We start from the raw sequence: 26,147 nt of genomic DNA on the forward strand, positions 1-26,147 counted from the left end.
CTCTGTGGTGCTCTTCTCTGCTCTCAGGGGGGGTTAGACTAGAAGACCTCCATGGTCCCTTCCAACCCGATTCTGATTGATTGACTGAAAGCTGCCAAAAGGAAGGCCAAATTCTTATGATGTCCTGTAAACTGACACAATCCTTCCTTGGGACAGCGGTCAAGATTCTGAATCTTGAACACTAGGAAGTTCAGAAACCATTTAGGTGAGGGAATAGAAGGGGAACTTACCAAATTTTGCAGGTGAGACTAAGCTGGCAGGAATAGCCAACATCCAAGAAGATAGGCTGAAGATCCAGAGGGATCTTGACAGACTAGAACACTGGGCCGTATCTAACAAAATGAAATTCAATGTAGAGAAAAGGAAAGTCCTACACTTAGGCAAGAAAAACCCAAAGGACACATGCAGACTGGGTGAATCCAGGCTCAATAGCAGGAACTGGGAGAGGGATCTTGGAGTCTTAGTGGACAACCAGCTAAATAGGAGCCAGCCGTGTGCAGCAGCAGCCAAAAAAGCCAATGCAATCCTAAGTTGTATTAACAGAGGGATACAATCGAGATCAAGGGAGGTACTAATACCACTCTATAAAGCCATAGTAAGACCACACCTGGAATCCTGCATCCAGTTTTGTTCACCACATTATAAAAAAGATGTTGAAACTCTAGAAAAAGGGCAGAGAAGAGCAACCAGGTTGATTAGGAGACTAAAGCATACGATGGATGGTTGCAGGAACTGGGCCTGGCTAGTCTAGGGAAGAAAAGGACCAGGGAAGACAGGAGAGCAGCCTTCCGATATTTGAGGGGCTGCAACAGGGAGGAGGAGGAAGGGGATCAAGCTATTCTCCAAGGCCCCCGAAGGCCAGACAAAGAACCATGGGTGGAAACTGAACAAGGAGAGATTCAACCTTGAAATAAGGAGGAATTTTCCTGATAGGGAGAGCAATCAACCCATAGAACAGAAATTGTAGGAGCTTCATCACTGAACGCTTTCAAGAAAAGACTGGACTGCCCTCTGTCAGAAATGATGTAGGGTCTTCTGCCTGGGGGGGGGTTGGACTAGATGATCTCCAAGGTCCCTTCCAACTCTGTTAATCTCAATTAACAACTTCAAGGAACCAAGAAAGCCAGAGGCCACTCCCAGGCTTTACTAAGGTTCAAATAATCCTCAATTTACAACTCTTCCTTTAGTGACCCTTGACAGTTACGACAGCACCGGGGGGAGGGGAGCAACTTACGACCGTTTTTCACACTTACGACGCTTGGCCACTGAATCCTATTTACGACAGCGTCCTGGGTGTGTGTGTGTGTGTGTGTGTGTGATACAATCCCCTTTTGCGACCTTCCGACCGAGCAAAGCCAATGGAGGAAGCCAGATGCCCACTAAACTGCAGCGATCCGCTTAACGACGGTGGCAAGGAGGTCATAAAATAGGGGCAAAACTCACTCAACCACGCGGTCTTACTGGTTAAGGGAAATTTGCGGTTCAAGAACTACCTGTATGGATGTGACCAATTGACCCAAGGTGAATTTCTTTTGCACCTGCTCGATATCAGGTATCTGCTGCAGACGTCCTGCCCTCCAGCCCCGAAAAGAAACCTGTCTGAGGAGCCAGGCGGGAAAAGCCAGTGTCTCCTTCGCTTGAGGGGTGTCCTAATTTCCTGCCGATGTAGCTGGAGGGGCCTGCGAGGCTCTGGCGTCTGTCAAAATAGCCCCTGGCTCCTGTTTACGAAGACGCAGCCCAGATGTTGTCTCTGTTTCTCGCCAGTCAGGGAAAACACAATCACCAAAATATTTGTCTGCCGTCTGTCTCTCTCTATTTCTCTCTCTCTCTCATCTATATAATCTCTCATCAATCATCTCTATCTATCATGTACTCTGTCTGTCTCATCTATCAACAATCTCTTTCTCTCTCTCATCTAATCTATCTCATCTGCCATCCATCCATCTCATCTATCTCCATTATCTATTTCTCACCTATCTACCTATCTCATCTATTCTCTACCATCTATCTCTATCATCTGCCATCCATCCATCCATCCACCTTATCTATCTCTATTATCTATCTTTATATCTCTCATCTATTTTATCTATCGCTCATCTCTCTATCTCTCAATCTATCTAAATATCTATCGATTACCTACCTACCTCTCATTTATCTCTATCTACCATCCATCCTTCTTATGTATTATCTATCTCTATCTCATCTATCTTTCATCTCTTTCTATCTCTCATCCATCATCTATCTACCTAACAACCAGCTACCTACCTATCTAGTCCTCTACCCACCTACCTATCTCATTTTATCTACCATGCACTCATCCATCCATCTCTATTATCTATCTCTCATTTAATCTCTCTCTCTTATCTATCTATCTATCTATCTATCTATCTATCTATCTATCTATCTATCTATCTATCTATCTATCTATCTATCTATCTATCTATCTATCTATCTATCTATCTGTCATCTATCTGTCTGTCTGTCTGTCATCTATCTATCTGTCATCTATCTATCTGTCTGTCTGTCTGTCATCTATCTATCTGTCTGTCTGTCTGTCTGTCTTCTATCATCTATCTATCTATCATCTCTATCATCTCTCTATGTCATCTATCTATCTATCTATCTATCTATCTATCTATCTATCTATCTATCTATCATCCAATCCAATCCAATCCAATCTATTTATTTGGCACCCATCTCAAAGCAAACAACTCTGAATAAGACGACCTTCAGCTTTGTAAGATGCTCCTGGCACCTTTTCTTAACACTCCACCTTAAATCTACCTCCACTTTTTCCTGAAAATTCTCTCCCTTTGACTTCCCCCCATCCTGGTAAAACATAATACAGGCAGTCCTTGACTTATAACCATGCGGAGTATTCAAAGTTAGAGCGGCCCTGGAAAAAACAGTGACGCGGGAAGAGTCCCCTCCCCTAAACGAAGACCTGGAGAATTCTGGGAGTCGAAGCGATCGCCGTTCTTAAAAGTGGGGTTTAACGTTGGCAAACCTGACACGGCAGCGTAACCGCAAACAGACCGACATCAATGTGTGCGAACGAGCCCAGCCCCCTTCCCCCACCCACCCCTATCCCCTCCCCGCAAAATCTTCCAGCCAAAGACCCCAACACCCCACCCTGACACCCTGACACCGCCCTGCACCGCAAGCCTAATTCTCCAGGTTCCACATCATGGCTTAATTCCGATGATCCCCCCATTGGGAGGGCGGGTGGGGTGGGGGAGAATCTCTGCTCTTCACCCCAAATCCACCTGCCCTCCCCCTCCACATCCCACCTACCCAATTTCAGACCTGATTCCGGAGACCCCTCAGAAGAAGCCAGGGTTCGAAGCACGAAAAGGGGGGAAAAAAAAACAGATTTTTTTCTTAAAAAAAGGCAAACTCGACGGTGGAGCTCGGAAATCCTTTAAAGCATGTCTTCTCTCCAGCCTTCCTTCCTTCCTTCCTTCCTTCTCCTTCCTTCCCTGATGATGTTACCTGGCTGGGTAATTAAATGCCTACAAGAAAACCCCAGAGCTCAGAGAACATCAAGTACTACAAAATTCTTATTCCTTCCTTCCTTCCTCCCTTCCTTCTTTCGTTCGTTTGTTCCTTCCTTGTTCCCCCAGCCGTCGTCCCCCGTCGTCGTCAAAGAGGAATCTGGCCGGTCGTGTTTACACCCTTTCGGGATCTGTGTACACTGTGGAAAAGTCCAAATCTGGATTAACCTGCCCTTCCTGAGATTCGTGTCACGTCACTAAGTGAGCGGGGAGCGGCCCAACGCAGGATGATACCTCCCCCGCCAATAAAGACCATTCATTCCCCCTCCCCTGGGAAAGGCTGTCAGGGGCGGGGGAGAGCTCCGTTCCAGCAGAGGTGCCGGCAGAGAAGGATGGGGATTGTAGTCCAATGATCCCTCTATGGTATTGGGTGGGGATACTCTTTGACGTTGGAAAGTACAGGAAAAGTACGACCAAAATGGAGCCCACTCCCCAAATTTTCTGTTCTTAAAGCAAGGCAGTTTGGTCCAGCCGGTTTTGGCTCCGTTTGATGACCATTCCTGCCAACGTTGTTAAGCGAATCACCTCAGTGGCTAAGTTAGTCCTGCCGTTCTTAAGCGGAATCCGACTTCCGCTGTTTGCCGGTGGGAAGGTGGCAGGAAATCACGTTGACTCCGGGACACTGCGGCCGTCACAAATACGAGTCAATGGCTAGGCGTCCGAATTTCGGTCCCGCGGTCACCAGTCGTTAAGTGTGAAAAACAGTCCTCAGTCCCCTTTTCTTCAGTGCCTTTGTAACTTCAAACGGTTACTAAGAGAACTGTCGTAAGTCGAGGACGGCCTGTGAGTTAGTCACTTTGTCAAAGAAGGCGGTAAGGTTTGTCTGGCAGGCGCCTTTCTTCATTACAGGCTGTCCTCGACTTACAACAGTTTGTTTAGTGACCGTTTAGTTACCACAGCAGCGAAAAGAGAGACTTAGGACTGTTTTTTTTACACATTTACGACCGTCGCAGGGCCACGTAATCAAAATTCAGCCACTCGGCCTGCCTCATACTTACGACGGTCACGGTGTCCCATGATCCCCTTTTGCGACCTTCTGAGGAACAACGTCAACGGGGGAAGCCAGATTCACTTAACGACCATGTTCCTAACTTAGCCACTGCAGCGATCCGCTTAACAACTGAGGCGAGGAAAGGTCGTAAAATGAGGCAAAGCTCACTGAACAACCGTCTCACATGAGCAGTAGGGATTTTGGGCTCCGTTGTGGTCGTACGTTGAGGACTCTGTTATTTTGGAGTTATTGAGGACGCCTTAGAAATACTTTTGTTTAACAAAAGTATAAAGAGAACCAGTATAAAACGTTCTATCGGTGGCATTTAGCGCCACAGAGATTGGCAAAAATGTACCCGGCTAGGAAATCAAGCGTGCTGAAAATGCCAGCAGGAAGACTGGAACCTTCTTTCACATGTGGTGGCAATGCCCCAAAAGCCAGAAAATATTGGGCTATAACGTACAAAGGCGGCTACAGGAGGTAGCAGAAAAGAGCTGATGTGGTTCCCATCTTCAAAATAACGGGGGGAAAAACAGACCCAAGAAACTATAGACCAGGGGTGTCCAACCTTGGCAACTTTAAGACTTGTGGACTTCAACTCCCAGAATTCCTCAGCCAGCAAAGCTTTGCTGGCTGAGGAATTCTGGGAGTTGAAGTCCACAAGTCTTAAAGTTGCCAAGGTTGGACACCCCTGGTCTATAGACCAATCAGCCTAACATCTATACCCAGGAAGATACTGGAAAAGATAATAAAAAAAACCCCAGATCTGCCAACATCCAGAAACAAGTAAAATAATAATTAGCAGTCAGCTCGGGTTTGTTAAAAACAGATCGTGCCAAACCAATCCTTATTTCATTCTTCAACGAAAGGATTCAATTAGCAGACCAGCAAAATACCCTTCTTCAAAGACAAAACCAGGAAGTTCGCTTGCCGCTTGGAAAAAAATAAAATAAAATTACACCTTTGGAACAACCTGGACGCCTGGGTGACTGAAAAACTGCATAGACATTTGCAGGCGTTTCATTACCCAACTAGGTAACATCATCGGTGCCAGAAGGGAGTGAGGTGTGTGGAGAGAAAGGGGAGGATTGTGGGGTCCTTGGGTCTCTCTGAGCTGGGGTGGTTTGCTTGCAGACGTTTCATTACCCAACTAGGTAACATCATCAGTGCTGGAAGGGAAGAGGGGTTTGTGGAGAAGAGAGGGAGGAAGAGGAGGAAGATGACTATAGAGTCCTAGATGCAACCACGACCTGGATGACTGAGCATCTCTGCAGACTTTTAGCTATACAATTTGGGATGGACACCCTTTGGGGGGAGGGCGGGGGGAGAGTAGAAACAGATTTCCAGAAGGAAAAATTGCAGACTGCAGGAACCAATTGCACCACTCGGGTGACCTTGAGGACAACAGATCAACCCCCAAGTGGTCTCAATGACCCTCTAAAAAGGGTGCAAAATGACCAGCTTTTTCTGCAAAGGAGTATCAACCCTTCACCCATCCAGTCAGAACTGAGGAAGCCTCCTGGATGAGAAAGAAGCAAAACGACTTCAAGGAAAAAAGCAGAAAGGTCCGGTTGTCTCTTGGAAATAAAAAGCCCCTTTGGAACCAACCATGACCCGGAGGATAGAGAATCTCCACAGACGATACCAGGAGTGGAACATGGACCGTGGGGTTCAGCCCTTCAAGCCAGGTTGGACTTCAGTTCCCATCATCCCCAGCCCAGAGGAGAAGTCCAGCATGGGTGGAAGACCACACTCTGGCTTGGATGGGATTCTTTCATTGATTGATTGATTGACTCTCATGCCAGAAAGAAGGCCTTGAACCCCCAAACCTCCCAGCAGAGACACTCTACCCCACCCCAGAGCCAGATCTTCTTGCATGGGGACCCCTCCAGCTACAAGGCTCTGCCGGCAGAAAACATGGGGCTCTCCCCCCAAAAAAAAAAAGGCCACGGGGCCTTCTGGAGATGAGGAAGCCACACAAGGCCCCAAACTCGCTGCTCTGAATGAGTGATCTTCAAATTTTAGATGACTGACTGATTGCTAGATGGATAAATAGATAGAAAAATATGATGGATGGATGGTAGAGATAGATGACAGATACAGACAGCTACAAACATAGATATAAGATAGATGACACAGATATTAATAGTTGTCTGGATGGATGGATGGTAGATATAGACAGACAGACAGACAGATATAGATGATAAATGATAGATTAATAGATGGATGGGATAGATAGATAGATAGATAGATAGATAGATAGATAGATAGATAGATAGATAGATATACACAGAGACAGAGATAGATAGATAGATAGATAGAGATAGATAGATAGATAGATATACACAGAGACAGACATAGATAGGTACAGATGATAGAGATAGATTCAGAGATGGATGGATGATAGAGAGAGAGATATAGGCAGATAGACATAGACAGACAGACAGACAGACAGACAGACAGACAGATAGATAGATAGATATACACAGAGACAAACATAGATAGATACAGATGACAGAGATAGATTCAGAGATGGATGGATGATAGAGAGAGAGATACACAGAGGCAGGCATAAATAGATAGAGATGATAGAGATAGATTCATAGATGGATAGATGGTAGAGATATAGATAGATAGACAGACAGACATAGATGATAGATTGATGGATGAGTGGATGGTAGAGATAGATGATATAGATAGATAGATGATGGATGGATGGTAGAGATAGATGATACATAGAACAGACAGACATATAAATGGTAGAGAAAAGGGATGGATGGATGGATGGATGGATGGTAAAGATAGATGGTAGATATAGACAGACAGAAAAACATAGATAGGGAAGGTAGACGATATAGATAGATGGAGGGATGGATAATAGAGATAAATGAAAGATATAGACATACAGGCAGATAAACATAATTAGATGGATGGAGACAGAGAGACAAAGAGAGCTGATATCTAAATATGGACTAGAGATGACAAGTAGACAACTAGATATGGTTGATACAGAGATAATGATCGATAAACAGATGACAGATCCACCGATAGATAGAATAGACTGATAGGACTGATGAAGAGCTGAACACTAGATATGGGGAGATGGAAGGGAGAGAGAGAAAGAGAGAGAGAGAGAGAGAGAGAGAGATTCCCCATCCGGTACTGACCCTCTGCCCTGGCACTGCCAACGCCTCAGCTCTGGCCCCCGGAGGGAGGGGGCCTGCCAAGCCGTCCAAAGCGGTCCTTCTGAGCCCTTCCATCTCCTCCTCTTCCCCGCTGGCCAGCCGCTGGTAATCCGCCTTCTCCCCCATCCTGGCTCAGGTGGACGTTGGCCCGTTTCAGGCACGGGACGGAGCTCTGGAGAACGGGGGCCCCCCCACGACCCCCACGCCGGCATCAGGGTGAGTCAGCCATTCCTACCGCCTCCCTTTCTCCGTCCCTTCGGGTTTTCAGGCATCCGGCTGGTCCCCAGCCAGCCAGCATCCGGTCGCCATGGCGATGGAGGAGGCTTAGGCCGTGATGCTCCCAGGCTGAGCTAACACGGAGGGAGATGGAGGGAGGGGGGGGGAAGAGCTCTCCCCCACCCCCCCACGAAAGGGGCAGGGAAGGAGGGAAGGAAGGAAGGGAGGGAGGGGAGCATCACGTAATCCAAATGCGGGAGAAGGGGAGGAGAAGCGCAAAGTGGCGGTGGGCGCTGTGGGGTAGACGAGAGGAAGGCCCCCATTGCGCAGGGCACGAACGCTCTTTGGCCAAGTTTCCTCTGCAGAGGCTATGCGTGCGTGAGATATGCACACATATGCGCACGCACACACCCATGGCAAGGAACTGAACCTCAGAAGGGGAAAAGGGGGCTCAGTCCAGGGAGAAGAGAGAGGGGATAAATGGGAAGATCAATAAAGAACGGGAGGACCAGATCGGTGGAAAAATTAGGAGCGTGGTTTGCTCACATGGTCAACTACCTCTTGATCAGGGTAAAATAGAACGTAGATTGCTTGTTTTTTCTTCTTCCTTTCTTTCTTTCCGTTCTTCCCTCCTCCCTTCCTATTTTTTCCATCTCTTCCTCCCTCCCTCCTCTCATTCCTCCATCCCTTCCCTTCTTTCCTCTTCTCCTCCTTTGCACTCTTACCCTTTCCTTCCCTCCTTCTCTCTTTCCATCTCTTACCTTCCTCCTTCTCTTATTCCATCTTCCACCCTTCTTCTCCTCCTTCCTGCCACTCACCCTCTCCTTCCATCCCTTCTTTTCCTCCTCCCTCCCTTCCTATTTTTCCATCTCTTCCTCCCTCCCTCCTCTCATTCCTCCATCCCTTCCCTTCTTTCCTCTTCTCCTCCTTTGCACTCTTACCCTTTCCTTCCCTCCCTTCTCTTTCCATCTCTTCCTTACCTTCCTCCTTCTCTTATTCCATCCTCCACCCTTCTCCTCCTCCTTCCTACCACTCACCCTCTCCTTCCATCCTCCCTCCCTTCCTATTTTTCCATCTCTTCCTCCCTCCCTCATTCCTCCCTCCCTTTCCTTCTTTCCTCTTCTTCTCCTTCTTTGCACTCTTACCCTTCCCTTCCTTCTTCTCTTTCCACCTCTTCCTTCTTCCCTTCCCCCTTCTCTTATTCCACCCTCCCCTTCTGTCCTTCTTCCTGCCACTCACCCTCTTTCCAGCCCTTCCTTCTTCCCTCCCTCCCTTCCTTCTTCTCCTCCTCCCTATTTTTCCATCTCTTCCTTCCTTCCTCCTTCCCGCTCCTCTCCATCTTCTTTGCACTTCCTTCCTCATCTTTCCATCTCTTCCTCCTTCTTTCCTCCTCCTTCTCTTTCCACGCTCCCTTCCTTCCTCCCGTCCTCCTTCCTGGCATTCATCCACCCTTCCTTCCTTCCTCCCTCCCAATCTTTCCATCTCTTCCTTTTTTTCTTCCCTCCCTTTCTCCTTCTCTTATTTCTCCTCCCTCCCTTTCTCCTCCTTCCTCCCTATCTTTCCATCTCTTCCTTCTTTCCTCCCTCATTCCCTCCTTCCTTCCTTCCCCCAGCAATGAAAATAAATTCAAGCCAAACCAGAAAGGCCGCCTCTGAGGAGTTAAGCACATATTTTAAAACCAATTTTTTTCCCCTTCTGCAACATTACATTTTTGGGGTGAGACACCCCAAAACTGCTCCAATCTCCCAACAAACGGACCAAATATCAGAACGTTTCCGCCTTTCAGAAGCCAAAGAGAAAGGTTAAAATGGAGGAGAATAGATAGATAGATAGAAATAAATAAATAAAAAGTGAAATACCACTCATACCTCATCACAAAATCTCCAGAACCCGTAAAGCCTACAAATTTGAAATTTGGCCCTTATGTTCTTGGCTTCTAGGTGCTCACTAAGAAAGGATTTTTTGAAATGAAGCATCAGAGCATAAGTATTTCCTATATTATTATTATTATTATTATTATTATTATTATTAACACGCTCTGATGCTAAGGAGTTCTACTCCCCCTCCCCACCTGGAAAGAAATCTCTTCCAAATGCAAAACACAAGCAGAGGAGTTTCAGTTTCGGAGCACCAAGCAGCTTTTAGTACAGCACAGTTGAGCTAAGTCCCGCCCAGGCTCCTTGCTGTCTCCTTCTTGCTCACAGCAAATACGGTTTCAGTTTCCAAACAGCCCTCAACACCCTCTCACACACTGACAGGACGCTAGCCAGAGGAATACCGATGGATGCTGGTAGGCAGAGGCAAAATTATTCTTTTCCTTCCCCAAAACTTGCCCGTAGGGAAGCACAGGTATCGAGCTAGTAAATAAATAAACCCATTGGATGAGGTTGTCCTGAGAACCGGGCCAGCCCTAAAAAGCTGACAAATTGGGGGTTTCCCATGATTTGAGAATGAGGCCTGCTGTCCCTTGTTAAGCCAGTTTGGCCCAGTGGTTGAGGCACCAGGCTAGAAAGCAAGAGATCCTGAGTTCAAGTCCTGCCTCAGCCATGAAAGCGAGCTGGCTGGCTTTGGGCCGGTCCCTCTCTCTCTCTCAACCCAGCCCACCTCACAGGGTTGTTGTTGAGGAAAAGAGGAGGAGGGAGGTGGGTTGGATAGGTTGGCCACCTTGCATTATTTGTGCAAGGAAGGAAAAGAAAGGAGGGAGGGAAGGAAGGAAGAGAAGGAGAAAGAAAAGAGTGGGAGAGAAAGAGAGAAGTAGGGAGGAAAGGAATGGAAGAGGAAGGAAAGAAAGAAGTTAGAGGGAGGGGAAGAAAGAAGGAAAGGGAGGGAAAGGGAGGGAAGGAAAGAGAAAGAAAGAAAAAGGAAGGGAAAGAAGTTAGAAGGAGGGGAGGAAAGAAGAAAGGAAAAGAAATTAAGAGGGAGGGAAGGAAGGAAAGAGAGAAAGAAAGGGAAGGGAAAGAAATTAAGAGGGAGGGGAGGAAGGAAGAAAAGAAAGAAAGAGAGAGAGAGAGAGAAAGAAAGTGAGAGGGGAGGGAAGGGAAGAGAAAGAAAGAAATTAAGAGGGAGGGGAAGGAAGGAAGGAGCGAAGAAAGAAAGAGAGAGGGGGGGGGAACGGAAGGAAGGAAGGAGAGAAGAAAGAACCTAACAGAAACTACAATCCAATCCTGATCCAAACCGAATCACTGGAAGTTGTCTTCCGTGCACGCGTGACAGGGGACAGTCTAGAGGACCTTTTAAGGACCCCTTCCAACCCTGGTCTACGTTCCTCTTTCGGCCCTTCTCCCTCTTCCCGCTTTGCCAAATCGGGATCCAGCTCTCTCCACCCCAAGGCCACTCCCTTGCCCCACCCACACGTGTTGTGCGAAATGCTGGGCCCACGCAGTGATGTCAGGATGTCACAACCGTGTGGTACGACAAGAATCCAGGGCGGGCAGAGAGGCTGCCGCGGGAGGCGGAAGTGACGGAGGGAGGGAGGGCCGGGCCGGCTGCCAGGCGCCGTCTCCCGAATCCCAGAGGAAGAGACGGAGGCTGGGAGAGTCAGGGAAAAAGCCGCCTGGGGTTTTGTGTCTGTGTGATTTTTCTCTTCTCTTTCCCCCGAGATGCCCGTTGACGCCTCAAAAGGGAGATACACGAACGGCCCTCTCAGGGGTTTTAAAAGGTGGGAGTCATGGCAGGGGATAGATAAGAAAGAAAGAAAGAAAGAAAGAAAGAAAGAAAGAAAGGAAGAAGGAAGGAAGGAAGGAAGAAAGAAAGAAAGAAAGAAAGAAAGAAAGAAAGAAAGGAAGGAAGAAAGGAGAGAGAGAGAGAGAGAAAGAAAGAAAGAAAGAAAGAAAGAAAGAAGAGAAAGAAAGGAGAAAGAAAAGAAAGGAAGGAATAAAAGGAATGAAAGAAGGAGGGAAGGAGAAGGAAGAGAGAGAAAGGGGAAAGGAAAAGAGAAAGAAAGAAGAGAAAGAAAAAGAAAGATGAAAGAAACAAATAGAGAATGAAGAGAAAAAGAAAAGGAAGGAATGAAAAAAGGGGAAGGAGAAGAGAAAGAAAAAAAGAAGGGGAAGGAAGGGAGAAAAAGAACAGAAAGAAAGAAAAGGAAAAGGAAGGAAGGAAAGAAGAGGGAGAGAAATATGAAAGAAGAGAGAAAGAAAGACACAAATAGAGAATGAAGAGAAAAAGAAAAGGAAGGAATGAAAGAAGGGGAAGGGGAAGAGAAAGAAAAAGAAAGAAAGAAGGGGAAGGAAGGGAGAAAAAGAACAGAAAGAAAGAAAAGGAAAAGGAAGGAAGGAAAGAAGAGGGAGAGAAAGATGAAAGGAAAAGAAAGAAACAAATAGAGAATGAAGAGAAGGGGAAAAAAAGGAAGGAAGGAATGAAAGGGAGATGGAAAAGAAAGGGAGGGAGGAAGGAAGAAAAGAGGGAGGAGGAAGAGAAAGAAAGAGGGGAAAGGGAGAGAGAGATAGAGGTAAAGAAAGAAAGGAGGAATTGGATACGTAGAATTTTTTATCAACTACTCTTAGTCTTCAACTTACAACTATTTGTTTAGTGACCATTCAAAGTTACATCATTGAAAAAAGTGACGACTGCTTTTCACACTTACGACCGTTGCAGCCTCCCTGCAGTCACGTGATCAAAATTCAGGCGCTTGGCAACCGACTCCTATTTACGACGGTCACAATGCGATCCTCTTTTGCGACTTTTGGACAAGCCAAGTGGGGCAACTGGGGCAGCTGTATTTCATGTAACAAATGAGTGACAACAGCAATGATTTCTCTTAAACGAACTGTGGCAAGAAAGGGGCAAAACTCACTGAACAACCGTCTCGCTTAGCAACGGATATGTTGGCCTCAACTGTGTGGTTGTAAGTTGAGAACTGCCTGTATTTTACCCAAAGCCATGAACTGCAGCTCACAAAAGCAGCTTCCTTTCCAATCAACTCACAGATAACCGATGATCAGAGTTGGAAGGGACCTTGTAGGTCATCTAGTCCAACCCCCTGCCCAAGCAGGAGACTCTACACCATTTCTGACAGATGAGAGTCCAGTCTCTTCTTGAAAGCCTCCAGGGATGAAGCTCCCACAACTTCTGAAGGCAACTTCTGTTCCATGGGGGGATTGTTCTCCCTGTCAGAAAGTTTCTCCTTATTTCCAGTTTCAATCTCTCCTTGATCAGTTTCCATCCATTGTTCCTTGTCTGGCCTTCAGGTGCCTTGGAGACTAGCTGGACCCCCTTTCTCCTCTCTGGGGCAGCCCCTCAAATATTGGAAGATGCTCTCCTGTCTCCCCTGGTCCTTCTCTTCCCTGGACTAGCCAGGCCCAGTTCCTGCAACCGTCCGTCGTATGTTTTAGCCTCCAGTCCCCTCATCATCCTGGTTGCTCTTCTCTGCACTTTTTCTAGAGTCTCAACATCTTTTTTTTACAGTGTGGTAACCAAAACTGGATGTAGTACTCTAGGTGTGGCTTTACTCCGGCTTTATGTGGTCTTACTAAGGCTTTATAAATTAATTAAATAGGAGCCAGCCGTGTGCAGCCGCCGCCAAAAAAGCCAACGCAATCCTAAGTTGTATTATCAGAGGGATACAATCGAGATCAAGGGAGGTACTAATACCTCTCTGTAAAGCCTTAGTAAGACCACGTAGTAGGACCAGGGGAGACAGAATAGCAGTGTTTCAATATTTCAGGGGCTGCCACAGAGAGGAAGGCGGGAGGGAAGTCAAGCTATTTTCCAAGGCACCCGAAAGCCAGACAAGAAATAATGGATGGAAACTGAACAAGGAGAGATTCAACCTGGAAATAAATAAAATTTATCAGCTGGAAAAGATGCTAAAGATTTTTTTTTTTCACTCGAGCATTTAAAAAAAAAAAGAGAAGTTTACAACATTTTTCTTCTTCTTTTTCTTTGACTGGGCTGGATTTCACAGCCAAGATAAAACCACAGAGTAACTGAAGCGTTGTTATTTTAAAATTATCTTTGCGTGGCTTCTACATCAATGTAGCTCCCTGAGAAAAATCCATCTCGGCTCAGACTTCGGGGCTCAACAATAACAGAGTTGGAAGGGACCTTAGAGGTCTTCTAGTCCAACCCCAGCTCAGGCAGGAAATCCTTACACAGGTAGTCCTCAACTTGCGACCAGAACGGAGCCCAACATTCCCGTCGTTAAGTAAGATGTTTATGAAGTGAGTTTTGCCCCATTTCGCGCCAACGTTATTAAGTGAATCACTGCCACCGTTAAATTAGTGACCCTTTTCTGAAGTGAATTTGGCTTCCCCCTTAATTTTGCTTGTCAGGAAGACACAAAAGGGGGAATCAACGTGACCTCGGGAGCCTGCGGCTGTCATTAGTATGAGCCACTTGCCCAGTGTCTGGATTTTGATCACGTGAACATGGAGAGGCAGTGGTCGTTAAGTGTGAAACACCGCTATGTCACTTTTTTCAGTGTCATCGTAACTTTGAACGGTCACTAAATGAATTGTGGTAAGCTGAGAATTGTCTGTGCTAGTATTTATGAACCTTGACCGTTTGAAGACGGGTGGACTTCAACTCCCAGAATTCTCCACAGCCAGCATAGCCTTACTCTCTTGTAATCCCTTCCTCTGCAATTTCCCTCCATTTTAGGAGATTAAGAGAGAGAAAAAAAACAGGTATGGCAGGCTGGGGAATTCTGGGAGTTGAAGTCCACCCATCTTAAAAGTTTTCAAGTGTCAGGATTCCAGCAGTCACCCCCAGTTAAATCATGAGTCTCAAACCAAATTTCCAAAACTTAAAAAAGGATTTATTGGAAGTGAACATGCCAGGACTGCCTGGGTGTAGCCGAATCTGAGACACATCATTCCTTGTCATCCTTGACCCTGGTTTTCCCCCCACCCCCCTGGCTGTATCCTAATTCATACTCTCCAATGGGACACCTCCATAGCCCAGAGTCATCAATCTTGCTCTCCAGTTAGAATTTTGCACGGCAAGGCAGAAACTTCGGTCGCCTAGTTACTATATCTTTGAAAACATTTATGGAATGCGGTTTCGGTTTGCAAGCTGCCGCACTGCTCCCCCTTTCTCCCTTACTGTTGGCAAGTCTAAAAAGACCGTGGAAATATTTTATGAGTTGACACACTGCCCTATACCCTTGTAGACAAGTATTTCTCTGCTCTGAAATCGATCTGCCTAATTCTTAAACTTTTTTTAGCGTGTGACTAAAAGGAAAATAGAAACTAGAAAATTAGAGGTTACTACCCTGTTTCCCTGAAAATACAACCTACCCCGAAAGGAAGACCTATCTTGATTTTTTTTTTTTACACATGTGCCCAATGTAAGACCTACCCCCCAAAATAAGACCTAATTAAGATCCCACCCACTCCAGAGTGGACGGGTAGAAATTAAACTAGGGTGAGGATGAGGGGAGGTGGAGCTGCCCTACTACTTACCTTTGGACAGGTGTAGCCAGGCCTCGCACCCTCCAACACCTGCCTGGCTGGTCCATTTCTTCTGCAGCCAGCAAGGCTGGCCAGGCTTTCCTGAAGGCCTCTGTAGTAGCTGAGAACAAAGCTCAGGATCGATCCTATCGGCTGCAGAGGCCTTCAGGAAAGCTTTGCTAGCTGTAGAAGAAGCAGCTCCTGAAGGCCTCTGACAGAGAAAAGGAGGCCAGGAGGTGATGCGCACAAGTGAAGTTTGTCAGTGGATGACGTCCCCTGAAAATAAGACCTGGTGTCTTTTTTTGGTGGCAAAAAAATAAAATAAAAATAAGACAGGGTCTTATTTTTGGAAAAACATGGTGTGTGGTGGTGGGGGGAATCCAAAGAAATTAAAATATATTAGTTCATTTTTCAAGTGTAAGCAAAAGCCCACGGACCACAAAATTAGAAAAATGCCTGGGAGAAAGTTTTATGGAAAGCGGTTTTGAAAAGAGGGGGAGAAAACGGGTATTAATGCATGGCAACTTAAAAAAAACAACCCCAAGCTACTTTTTCCTGCTGAACCACGTACCGTTTAAATAATCATAAGGCAAAGAGAATATTGGTAGTGATAAGAATCTTGGGTGCCATCGGAAAATAACCAGAGACCATTTGAACATCTTTGGCATTGACAGAATTGCCTTCGATCAATTGCAAAAGGCAGCTTGACTGGAAACAACTGACATCCTGCAACAATACCTTTGATATTATTAAACATCTGGCTGTCCCAAGTTCCTTGGGAAGGATTTAAGAGGTGGACAAAAATGGCAAATCCAACTGGCTAACTGTACAACAAACCACAATAGTCATCGGCATTGACAAATCCCTATGAATCAATTGCAAAAGGCAGCTCTACTCAGAACAGCTTACATCCTGGGATAAGACCTTTATACTTCCACATCTAGCTATTCCAGGTTCTTGGGAAGGACTTAAGAAGTGGACAAAAAGGCCAAATCAGGCTGGCTCTGCAACAAACCACAATAATAACCATTGGCATTGACAAATCGCTATCAATCAATTGCAAAAGGCAGCTTTACTCAGAACAGCTCACATCCTGGGATGAAATCCAACATCCACATCTGGCTATCCCAGATCCTTGGGAAGGACTCGATAGGTGGACAAAAAGGCTAAACCCAGTCTAAACATCTGGACGACTGTGCAACAAACCACAATAGCAACCATCAGAATTCCCTCTTTCCCATTCAGTGTACATTTGAGGCAGCAGGACAGAAAGAAATTAATGTTGCTAGTTTCTGGGCAAGATCTGTTTAATTTGTACATATTTTAATCTCACAAACGAAGGCAAATATACGTGTCCCAGGATAAAGATGTAAAATCGTGAGTCCAAATACTCAGTCGTGTCGATCCCTGGTCTCAGGGACGGATCCGAATTCAATCTTCCACATTTTAACCTTGCATTTTATAGTTTAAAAATTCATGTCATATAGCACAGGTCCGTCCTTGAGGCACGACCACAACTGAGCCCAAAATTTGCGTTGCGAAGCGGAATGTTTGTTAAGTGATTCTGCCCCATTTTACAACCTTTTTTTTTTGCCACGGTTGTTAAGAGAATCGTTGCATTTGTCCACTGAGTGATCTGGTTGTTAAGTGAATCTGGGTTCCCCATGGACTTCGCTTGTCAGTGTGATCCTGGGACGCCACAACGGTCGTAAACGTGAACCAGTTGCCAACCGTCCGAATTTGGTTTACGTGACTGTGGGGAATGCTGCAACCGTCATAAGTGTGAAAAATGGTCATAAGTCACTTTTTTCAGTGCCGTTGTAACTTTGTACGGTCACTAAACAAACTGCTGTAAGTCAAGGACGACTTGTCTGCTATTTTAATTGTGATGCTTTTGACTCCAATAAAACAAACCATCGGAATTGACGCAAGCCACTTGAGTCAATTGCAAAAGGCAGCCCTGACCTGGAACCACTTACATCTTGCGATCTTTCAACTCCATCTCACACCAACATCTGCCTATCTTAGATCCTTGGGAAGGGCCGATAAGGTAGATCAAAATTCCAACTCCAGACTAAACATCTGGCTGACTGTGTGAGGAACCACAATAAATAACCATTGCCAGCATTGACAAAAAAAAAAAATCCCCATTGGTCAATTGCGAAAGGCAGCTTGACTGGAAGAGCTGAAATCCTGCAACGATGTATTTAATCCGCTTCCAACTTCCACGTCTGGCGGTCCCAGGTCTTTGGGGAAGGACTCGACAGGTGGACAAAAAAGGCCGAATCCAGTCAAAACATCTGGCTTGACCGTGTAACAAATTCACTTAGCGTCCGAGTTACTGAGTTATCAACCGCAGGGATTCAGTCAACAAGCAAGGCGAGAAAAGTCGTAAAGTAGGACGAAACTCATTTCCATCAATGTCTCACTTAGCAATGATAATTTCAGGATCTGTTGTGGTTGCCTATCCAATGAAACACGTGGACCCCTCAGCTCTGCTAACAGTTGTGGTACAGATACAGAATAACAGAGTTCGAAGGGACCTTGTAGGTCATCTAGTCTAACCCCCACCCCCCACTCCACCCCAAGCAGGAGAGTGTATGCCATTTCTGACCGATGGCAGTCTGGTCTCTTCTTGAACGTTTCCAGGGATGAAATTCCCACTACTTCCACCAAAAGGCAATCTGTTCCACTTAATATAGAATAACAGAATTGAAAGGGACCTTGGAGGTCATCTAGTACAACCCCTCTGCTCAAGCAGGAAATTTCTGCCATTCTGACCGATGGCAGCCCGGTCTCTTCTTGAAAGTTTCCAGAGATGAAGCTCCCACAACTTCCTCTTTTATTTTTCTTCAAAGGTTTTATTTTATATAAAAATTCAATTTTCAATTGAACAGTATGTTGTCTGGGTACAAATAGTAGTTTTAGAAAATAATAATCAGAATATTTACAATGGTATTCCTTACATCAATATTAATTATAGTAGTGTTAGTAATAATATTATTATTTGCTTGATACTAATATTATTACTCAGCATACCTTCTTTAGATCACTGATCCTTACCCTGTATTTCCCTGTTTCTAGCTCCTGTTTTTATCAGCTAGCCATTGATAAAACAGGCCCCAAGTCAAAAAGTTTTTAGTTTCTTTCTTTTCCTTAATTATAAGTGTTCGCCTATCCATTTCTGCACATACTAATATTTTTTAAATCACATTTTTCATCCATTGGGATCCTCTCTCACAACTTCTGAAGGCAACTTCTGTTCCACTGAATACAGAATAACAAGAGTTGGAAGGGACCTTGTAGGTCATCTAGTCCAACCCCCTGCCCTCAAATACTGGAAGATGTCTATCATGTCTCCCCTGGTCCTTTTGTTCATTAAAATCAGATTAAAGTCAGATTAACAGAGTTGGAAGGGAACTGGTAGGTCATCTAGTCCACCCCACCCCCCTCAAATACTGGAAGACTGCTATCCTGTCTCCCCTGGTCCTTCTCTTCCCTAGATTAGCCTGGCCCAGTTCCTGCAACGGTTCATATCATAGGTTTTAGCCTCCAGTCTCCTAATCTCCTTGGTGACCTTCACAACTAGGCCAGGTATGGCTATTACAGGTGTGAAATTCCTACCTGGAAGGAAGGGGAGCTCAGAAACGGAAGGATCCCACCTCTCAGCCGCTGAAATGCCAGGATTAAATGCTAATAAGCATGTTCACACACACACACGGAGAGAGAAACTGGCGTTTGAAGGGCTTCCTCCTTCACACACGCATTGCACAAGCCACAGGTGTGCTGTCATCGCCCATGTGATAGGATGTGGATGATGCACCAGCATCGACCACGAAGGACCTCACAAGGCATGTGAGCATCAGCAGTGAGCCATCAGGCAGCAAGTCCAGTCTTGCAACTCCTCACCAGAATCCTGGAATTGGGCGGGACGCCCAGAGGTCATCTAGTCTAACCCGCTACTCATGGCAAAGGGAGGCTAAATCATTTGGGAGCAGACAGCAATCCAGGCTTTTTAAGGCCCTAATTCTTTATTTCGCTGGCTGAAAGGATCAAGCATTGCAAAAAAAAATTCTCTCCTTTTTTTTAAATTATTCATCTATTTATTTATTCACCCACCGCATTTCCAAGCAGTTCTTGGTGGTTTATAAAACATCCATAAAGTACATTAAAATGCCCAGGATATAAAACTAAACTAAATAAAACAATAAAACAATAAAAATAAAATAAAAACAAATAAAAACAAAATAAAATATATGCCTATGTCTTACACAAGTAGTCCTTAGCTTACAACCAATCATTTAGTGGCTGTTTGAAAATACAATGGCACTGGAAAAAGTTGACTTAGGGACTGGTTTTCATACTTACGACAATGTCAATATCCCCAGGGACACGTGATCAAACCGACTCACATTTACGGCCATTTGCAGCATAGGGTTGCCATTTGTGACCTTCCCAACAGGCTGCTGACAAGCGAAGTCAATGGGGAAGCTGATTTGTTTAACAACAGCTGATCTGTTTAACGACGGTGGCAAAAACAATGGTTGTAAAATGGGGTGCAACTCGTTAAAAGCTGCCTTGCTTAACTAGAGAAAATGCAGAGTTCAACTGGGGTCGTAAATTGAGGATTAGCTGCTACAGAAATCCATCCATTTATCCATCTGCCAATCCCTCTTTCTGTCCATCCACCCATTTATCCATCTGTCCATCCAGCCATCCATGCATTTATCCATCCGTCTGTCCCTCTATCCACCCATCCATCCATTTATCTGTCCATCTGCCAATCCCTTTCTCTCCCTCCCTTCATCCGTCCATCCATCCATGCATCTATCCATCCGCCAATCCCTTTCTCTCCATCTGTCTGTCCATCCATCCATGCATTTATCCATCCGTCCCTATCCATCCATCCATCCATCCATCCACCTGTCCGTCCATCCATTTCTTCATCCGTCCATCTATCCATACAGCCATCCGTCCCGTCTGTCTGTCCATCCACCTGCCAATCCCTCTTATGACCATCCATCCGTCCATCCATCCATGTATCCATCCGTCCCTCTATCCATCCATTCATCCATCTGTCTGTCCATCTATCTATCCATTTATCCATCCACTTCTTCATCCATCCATCCACTTCTCCATCCATCCATTGGACTAGAATCAGAGATTGGATACAAGAAATCACTGGACATCAAATTGAATTCTGCACATTCTAGTATTTTTTTACCACGTTTTCATCCATTGGGATTCTCTCCCACAATTTCTGAAGGCAGCTTCTGTTCCACTGAATATGAGAATAACAGTTGGAAGGGAGCTTGGAGGTCATCCAGTCCAACCCCCTGCCCCAAGCAGGAGACCCTACATAATTTCTGATCGATAGCAGTCCGGTCTCTTCTTGAAAGCTTCCATTGATGAAGCTCCCACAACTTCTGTTTCATTGACAATAGAATAACAGAGTTGGAAGGGACCTTGTAGGTCATCTAGTCCAACCCGCTGCCCTCAAATATTGGAAGACTGCTGTCCTGTCTCCCCTGGTCCTTTTGTTCATTAAAGTCAGATTAACAGAGTTGGAAGGGACCTTGTAAGCCATCTAGTCCAACCCCCGGCCCTCAAAAACAATATCCGAAAAAGATAAAAGTACTTAATGTTACATATATTGACAGCGCCTCTGCGCAAGTGTGGAAAGAGCAGATGGTCCCAACGGAAGAATTAATTTTACAAAAAATACCAGACTGTGCTGAAATAGATATGCTCACTCCAAAAATAAGAGAAAAACAAGAATCTGAATACTGCTCAGTTCGCTAGAAAAGAGAGATAAGGATTAGAAATAAACAAATATAAGAGAGCGATACATAAAAAGTAAATGGATAGACAAGACAGTTAAAGATGAATAATGATAGTAAATGTAAATAAAGGTAATATGTGTAAGTGATATGTATGAATAGATGATAGAAATTTAAAATAATAGTATATGCTGTTGAAAATTTAATTAAGATTTGTACTGGTGGAAAACAATAAAAATCTATTGTCCAAAAAAAAAGAAAGTACTAAGTTTAAGAGAGAAAAACACAGCACCTTCAAACTTTACAACGACACAAATACACAACCAGAAGCAAACAGGTTGTCCACACGAGACCCACAGGCGGTCCTCCACTTATAACCATTCCTTTAGCGGCCATTCGAAGTTACAACGGCACTGAAAGACGGGACTCCGCTTACAGTCCTCACACTTAATGACCGTTGCAGCAATTTCCAATCACACGACCCAAATTAGAACGCCTGGCAACCGGCTTATATTTACGACAGTTCAAGCGTCCCAAAGTCACGTGACCTCCATTTGCGACCTTCCCGGACGGCTTCTTCCAACCCCTCCCCCAAAGGAAAGTCAAAGGATGCCAGATTCGCTTAGCGGCACACGGTTCGCTTAACAACTGCGATCCGCTTAACCACCATGATAAAAAAAGGGCACAAAACTCATTTAACAACGGCTTGCTTGGCCAATGAAATTTTGCTCGCTGTTGTAGGTCGAGGACTATCTCTGCTTTGTCCTCAAGCTGGTTTGAACTAGCCAGCATTCAGACAAGTTACATCCTGGATCAAGCGAAATTTGCCGTGATTCGGAAGAGCAGCTTCATTATGAATGGTTCAAGCGCTAGCTGGCCAGATCTCAGTTAGGATCACAACATCCTTGTAAGGTAGGCCATTGTTCATGTCATCCACATTGCATGTAGAATCGTGGGAATTGAGCCAAAAGATCACGTTCAAGATGCTTAGTGGTTCCTTTCACACAATACAGACCTCGACTTACGACAATTCCTTTAGTGACCATCCAAAGTTCCCAAAAAGGGACTGATGACCCATTTCTCACACTTACGACCTCTGCAGCATTGTTTGCACATGATCATGGGATGCTTGGCAACCGACTCATACTTATGACGGTCGCGGAGTGCCCCGGGGGTTACGTGATCCGACAAGCAAAGTCAACGGGGAAGCCAGATTTCACTTAACAACCAGCTTATTCATTTAATAACTGAAGGATTCACTTCGCGACCGAGGCACGAAAGGCCGTAACATTGGGCAAAGCTCACTTTCATACCAAGGTCTCGCTTAGTAACAGAAACACCGGGTTCAATTGTGGTCGTAAGTCGAGGACGACCTGTACACTGCTCCCCCCAAATGAAGGGATGTGCACAACATCCCAATCCCAACACAGTCTCCAATCGTGGCAACTTTTAAGACTTGTGGACTTCAACTCTCAGAATTCCTCAGCCAGCACGGCTTACTCTCTTGTAATCCCTTCCTCTACAATCTCTCCTCTTTGGAGGGGATAGGAGAATAAGGAAGAGGCATGGCTGGCTGAGGAATTCTGGGAGTTGAAGTCCACCAGCCTTAAAAGTTGCCAAGACAATATTTCACAATATGGAATATATGGTATAACTGGTTAAAAAAAAAGAAGCGGGGTAAAAATGCACAAACCACACTATCCAAGGAAGAGAACGCGTGGGACGTCTCACACATCATGCATAGGATGGCGTTAACCCTGGTCACTCGTGCCAACCTGAAGAGGTATCTTTCGCAGGGAGAACCCCGCAACGTAGGTGACAACAGGGTGTGTGAAACTGATGCCTGCAACACTTTGCGGTCCCCAACTTCTCCCAGCAAAGTTGGAACGTGCAAAAAATAATAATAACCACACCCCACCTACGTTTGCGTGTATCTGTTGTGTCTCTGCATTTGTGGGTATGTCTCTGTGTGTCCTGGCTTCTCCAATTTCAATTTAAACCCCACTACTTGACCCCTTTAACAAACATTTCCCTTAACACTGTCCAACTATTTACTAAGTCTGCATTACTATTACTATTACCAGAGGTCTCCAAACTTGGCCACTTTCAGAACTTGTGGACTTCAACTCCCAGAATTCCCCAGCCAGCATAGCTTGCTCTCTTGTGATCCCTTCCTCTGCAATCTCTCTCCACTTTGGCAGGTAAGAAAGAGACACGTCTGGTTGGGGGATTCTGGGAGTTGAAGTCCATAAGTCTCAAAGTGGCCAAGTTTGGAGAATCCTTGCTGTTAACTATTCCTCTTCTCATCCTTCCTTTCACCCATCTCCTGCCACTTAGGACCGCATGAAAGGAATTTGGTGGCTTTGTATCCTTACGATTTTTTTTAAAAATGGACTGTTTACTAGTAGAATTTGGTTTGATTTGATCGCTTATGATTACGTTTCCTAGTACGATTTGATTGCTTATTTGCACCCTTGGACTACTTACCGGTATTAAGTGTTGTACCTTAGAATTTTTGACGAATGTATTTTTTTATTTCTTATTTTTATGCACACCGAAAACAGACAAATTCCTTGTGTGTCCAATCAGGCTTGGCCAATAAAATAATTCTATTCTATTCTATTCTTTGTGCCAACCCCCACGGGCCGGACTCTTTGATTTTCCACAGCTCTGGAACTCCCTAGGTGCTGCACGGATCTCTAGCGGGCGGGGACCCATGGTGCACTACCAACCACCGATTCTTTCGGGGCTTCTCCTTGTATCCGTCTTGGGGGGGAACTGTCGACATCCTGGCCCGTCCTGGAGGATGGGGGAAACACAAGGCAGGTGCCCAGCAGGTGCAACTGGTTTGCGACTCCCGCACCTGGCGAAAAAGGGGGCAAAGGCAGCCTTTCCCCGCGGCCAGCCTCGCCTCCTGCCTCTCTTTGCTTCGACTCACCATTTGCATCCCTTCCAGAGGGCTGGATTTACGGCGCAGGTGGCCGCCCGCCCGTCGTCCCGCACATCTGGCCAGAAGTTCCTCTTTCCTCTCTCTCTCTCTCTCTCTCTCCGGTCTCTCTCGCCCAACCAGCCAAGGCTGCCTTGCTCCCAATTGGCCAGCCGGTCACATGACCATGACTTCACCCATCCTGGCATGCAGGGACGAAGGTGACCACTGGTTGCTTAGCAACGCGGGTGGGCAGTAGTCCGGCCTTGCAGCCTCACCAGGAGTTTGCCAGTCGGCGGGTGGGTGGGTGTGCAGGGGACTTTCCCCGGGGGTTGTAAACACACCTCACAAACACACACACGCTAGAACTCCTTCTGGGGTGTTAATCCCGGCACAGCAGACCGATGGGCACCCCCGCCTGGCATTGCACGGGGAACCAAATCCTTGGAAAACTGCAAAATGCCCGGCTCCGGATTTGCAACAAACCCCGGAAAAACAGCGACGTCAGCAGACAGGCGGAGGCTGGGTTTTCCCTGGGCAAAGGAGGGAGGGAGGAAGGGAGAGAGGGAGGGAACGTACGTAGCGGAGCTGCCAGCTTGGGGGTGGGTGGGGCCTGCTGGAGGCCCCTCCCCCTTTGGGTGTCACCTGTCGCCTCCCAATTCACAAGGGATGCAAACCCAGGTAAGAAAGAGTTGGCTTGTCCGGCCTGCAGGGCGAAAGCGCGCAACCGAGGATATAGAATAACAGGAGTTAGAAGGGGACCCTTGGAGGCCATCTAGTCCAACACCACACCCAAGCGGGAGACCCTACTACACCATTTCTGACTTAATTAACAACTAATTCCCATAACACTGTCAAACTACTTAGTAAGACTGTATTACTATTCTTCTTCTCATCCTTCCTATTTATTACCTATCTCTTCCCACTTAGGATTATAACCGTGTTGCTTGTATCTTTACAATTTATATTGTTTTATTTGTTTTCCTAGTATGGTTTGATTGCGTATTAGTAACCTATGACTATTACTAAGTGTTGTATATCTTATGATTCTTGATGAATGTATTTTATTTTTTCTTTTTGTATACTGAGAGCTTATGTACCAAAGAGAAATTCCTTGTGTGTCCAATCACACTTGGCCAATAAAGAATTCTATTCTGTTCTGTTGTTCTGTTCTGTTCTTATTCCTACATTCTATTCTGTTTCTATTCTATTCTTATTCCTACATTCTATTCTATTCTACGTTCTAATATCTATTCTATTCTATTCTTCATTCCAATGTTTATTCTATTCTATTCTTGCCACCGTGGTCAAGGGAATCACTGCCATTAAGTGAGTCAACCAGGCGTTAAGTGAATCTGTTTCCCCCATGGACTTTTCTGGCCAGAAGTTCGCAAATATAGAGGATCACATGACTCCAAGAATATTGCAACCGTCATAAATACGAGGCAGTTGCCAAGTGGCTGGATTTTGATCACGTGGCCAAGGGGAGGCTGCAATGGTCGTAAGTATGAAAAGTGGTCCTAAGTCATTTTTTCAGTGCTGTTGTAAGTTTGAACAGTCATGAAATGAACTATTGAAACTTGAGGATCGCCCCTATGTAGCTAGCTAAGTTTGTTTACATCTTGCCTGTATTATTTTTGCAAAGGACTCAAAAGTGGTGTACATATAATTTCCTCCTCCAATTTCCCCAATAACAACGATCCTGTGAGGTAGACTGGGCTGAGAGAAAGGGGGAGGAAGAGGGGAGGGACTGGCCCAAGGTCACCCAGCCCATTTTTATACCAAAGAGGGGACTAGAACTTACCGTCTCCTGGTGATTCACCCCAAGTCTCCCAATTGGCTTTCATGCCTAGGGCGGGACTAGAACTCACCGTCTCCTGGTCATTGGCCCAAAGTCACCCAGCTCGTTTTTCTACCAAAGGGAGGACTAGAACTCACCGTCTCCTGGTGATTCACCCAAAGTCTCCCAATTGGCTTTCATGCCTAGGGCGGGACTAGAACTCACCGTCTCCTGGTCATCGGCCCAAAGTCACCCAGCCTGTTTTTCTACCAAAGGCAGGACTAGAACTCACTACCTCCGGCTTCCCCCATGGACTTTGCACAA

General features: G+C 45.7%; 1 protein-coding gene across 7 annotated transcripts in view; it reads right to left on the reverse strand.

The window, feature by feature from the left end:
- TNK2 (tyrosine kinase non receptor 2) overlaps nucleotides 1–26,147 on the reverse strand; it is a 106,837-nt gene that overhangs the window by 74,662 nt on the left and 6,028 nt on the right. For 2 of the 7 annotated variants that reach the window (XM_087933692.1, XM_087933689.1), the window contains exon 1: nucleotides 24,056–24,572. The exons of 1 other annotated variant lie outside the window; for it this stretch is intronic. In XM_087933692.1, the coding sequence (XP_087789818.1) occupies nucleotides 24,056–24,064 (9 nt within the window). In that variant the 5' untranslated portion in view covers nucleotides 24,065–24,572. Of the gene's footprint in view, nucleotides 1–7,712; nucleotides 7,872–18,961; nucleotides 18,983–24,055; nucleotides 24,586–26,147 lie in introns of those variants that run through there. 4 more of the 7 variants (XM_087933685.1, XM_087933684.1, XM_087933693.1 and 1 more) reach the window with 3 other exon arrangements.

The sequence above is a fragment of the Pseudonaja textilis genome, chromosome 4 (genome assembly GCF_049901715.1).
Source record: "Pseudonaja textilis isolate UNSWEBS1 chromosome 4, rPseTex1.2, whole genome shotgun sequence".
Classification (NCBI taxonomy): domain Eukaryota; kingdom Metazoa; phylum Chordata; class Lepidosauria; order Squamata; family Elapidae; genus Pseudonaja; species Pseudonaja textilis.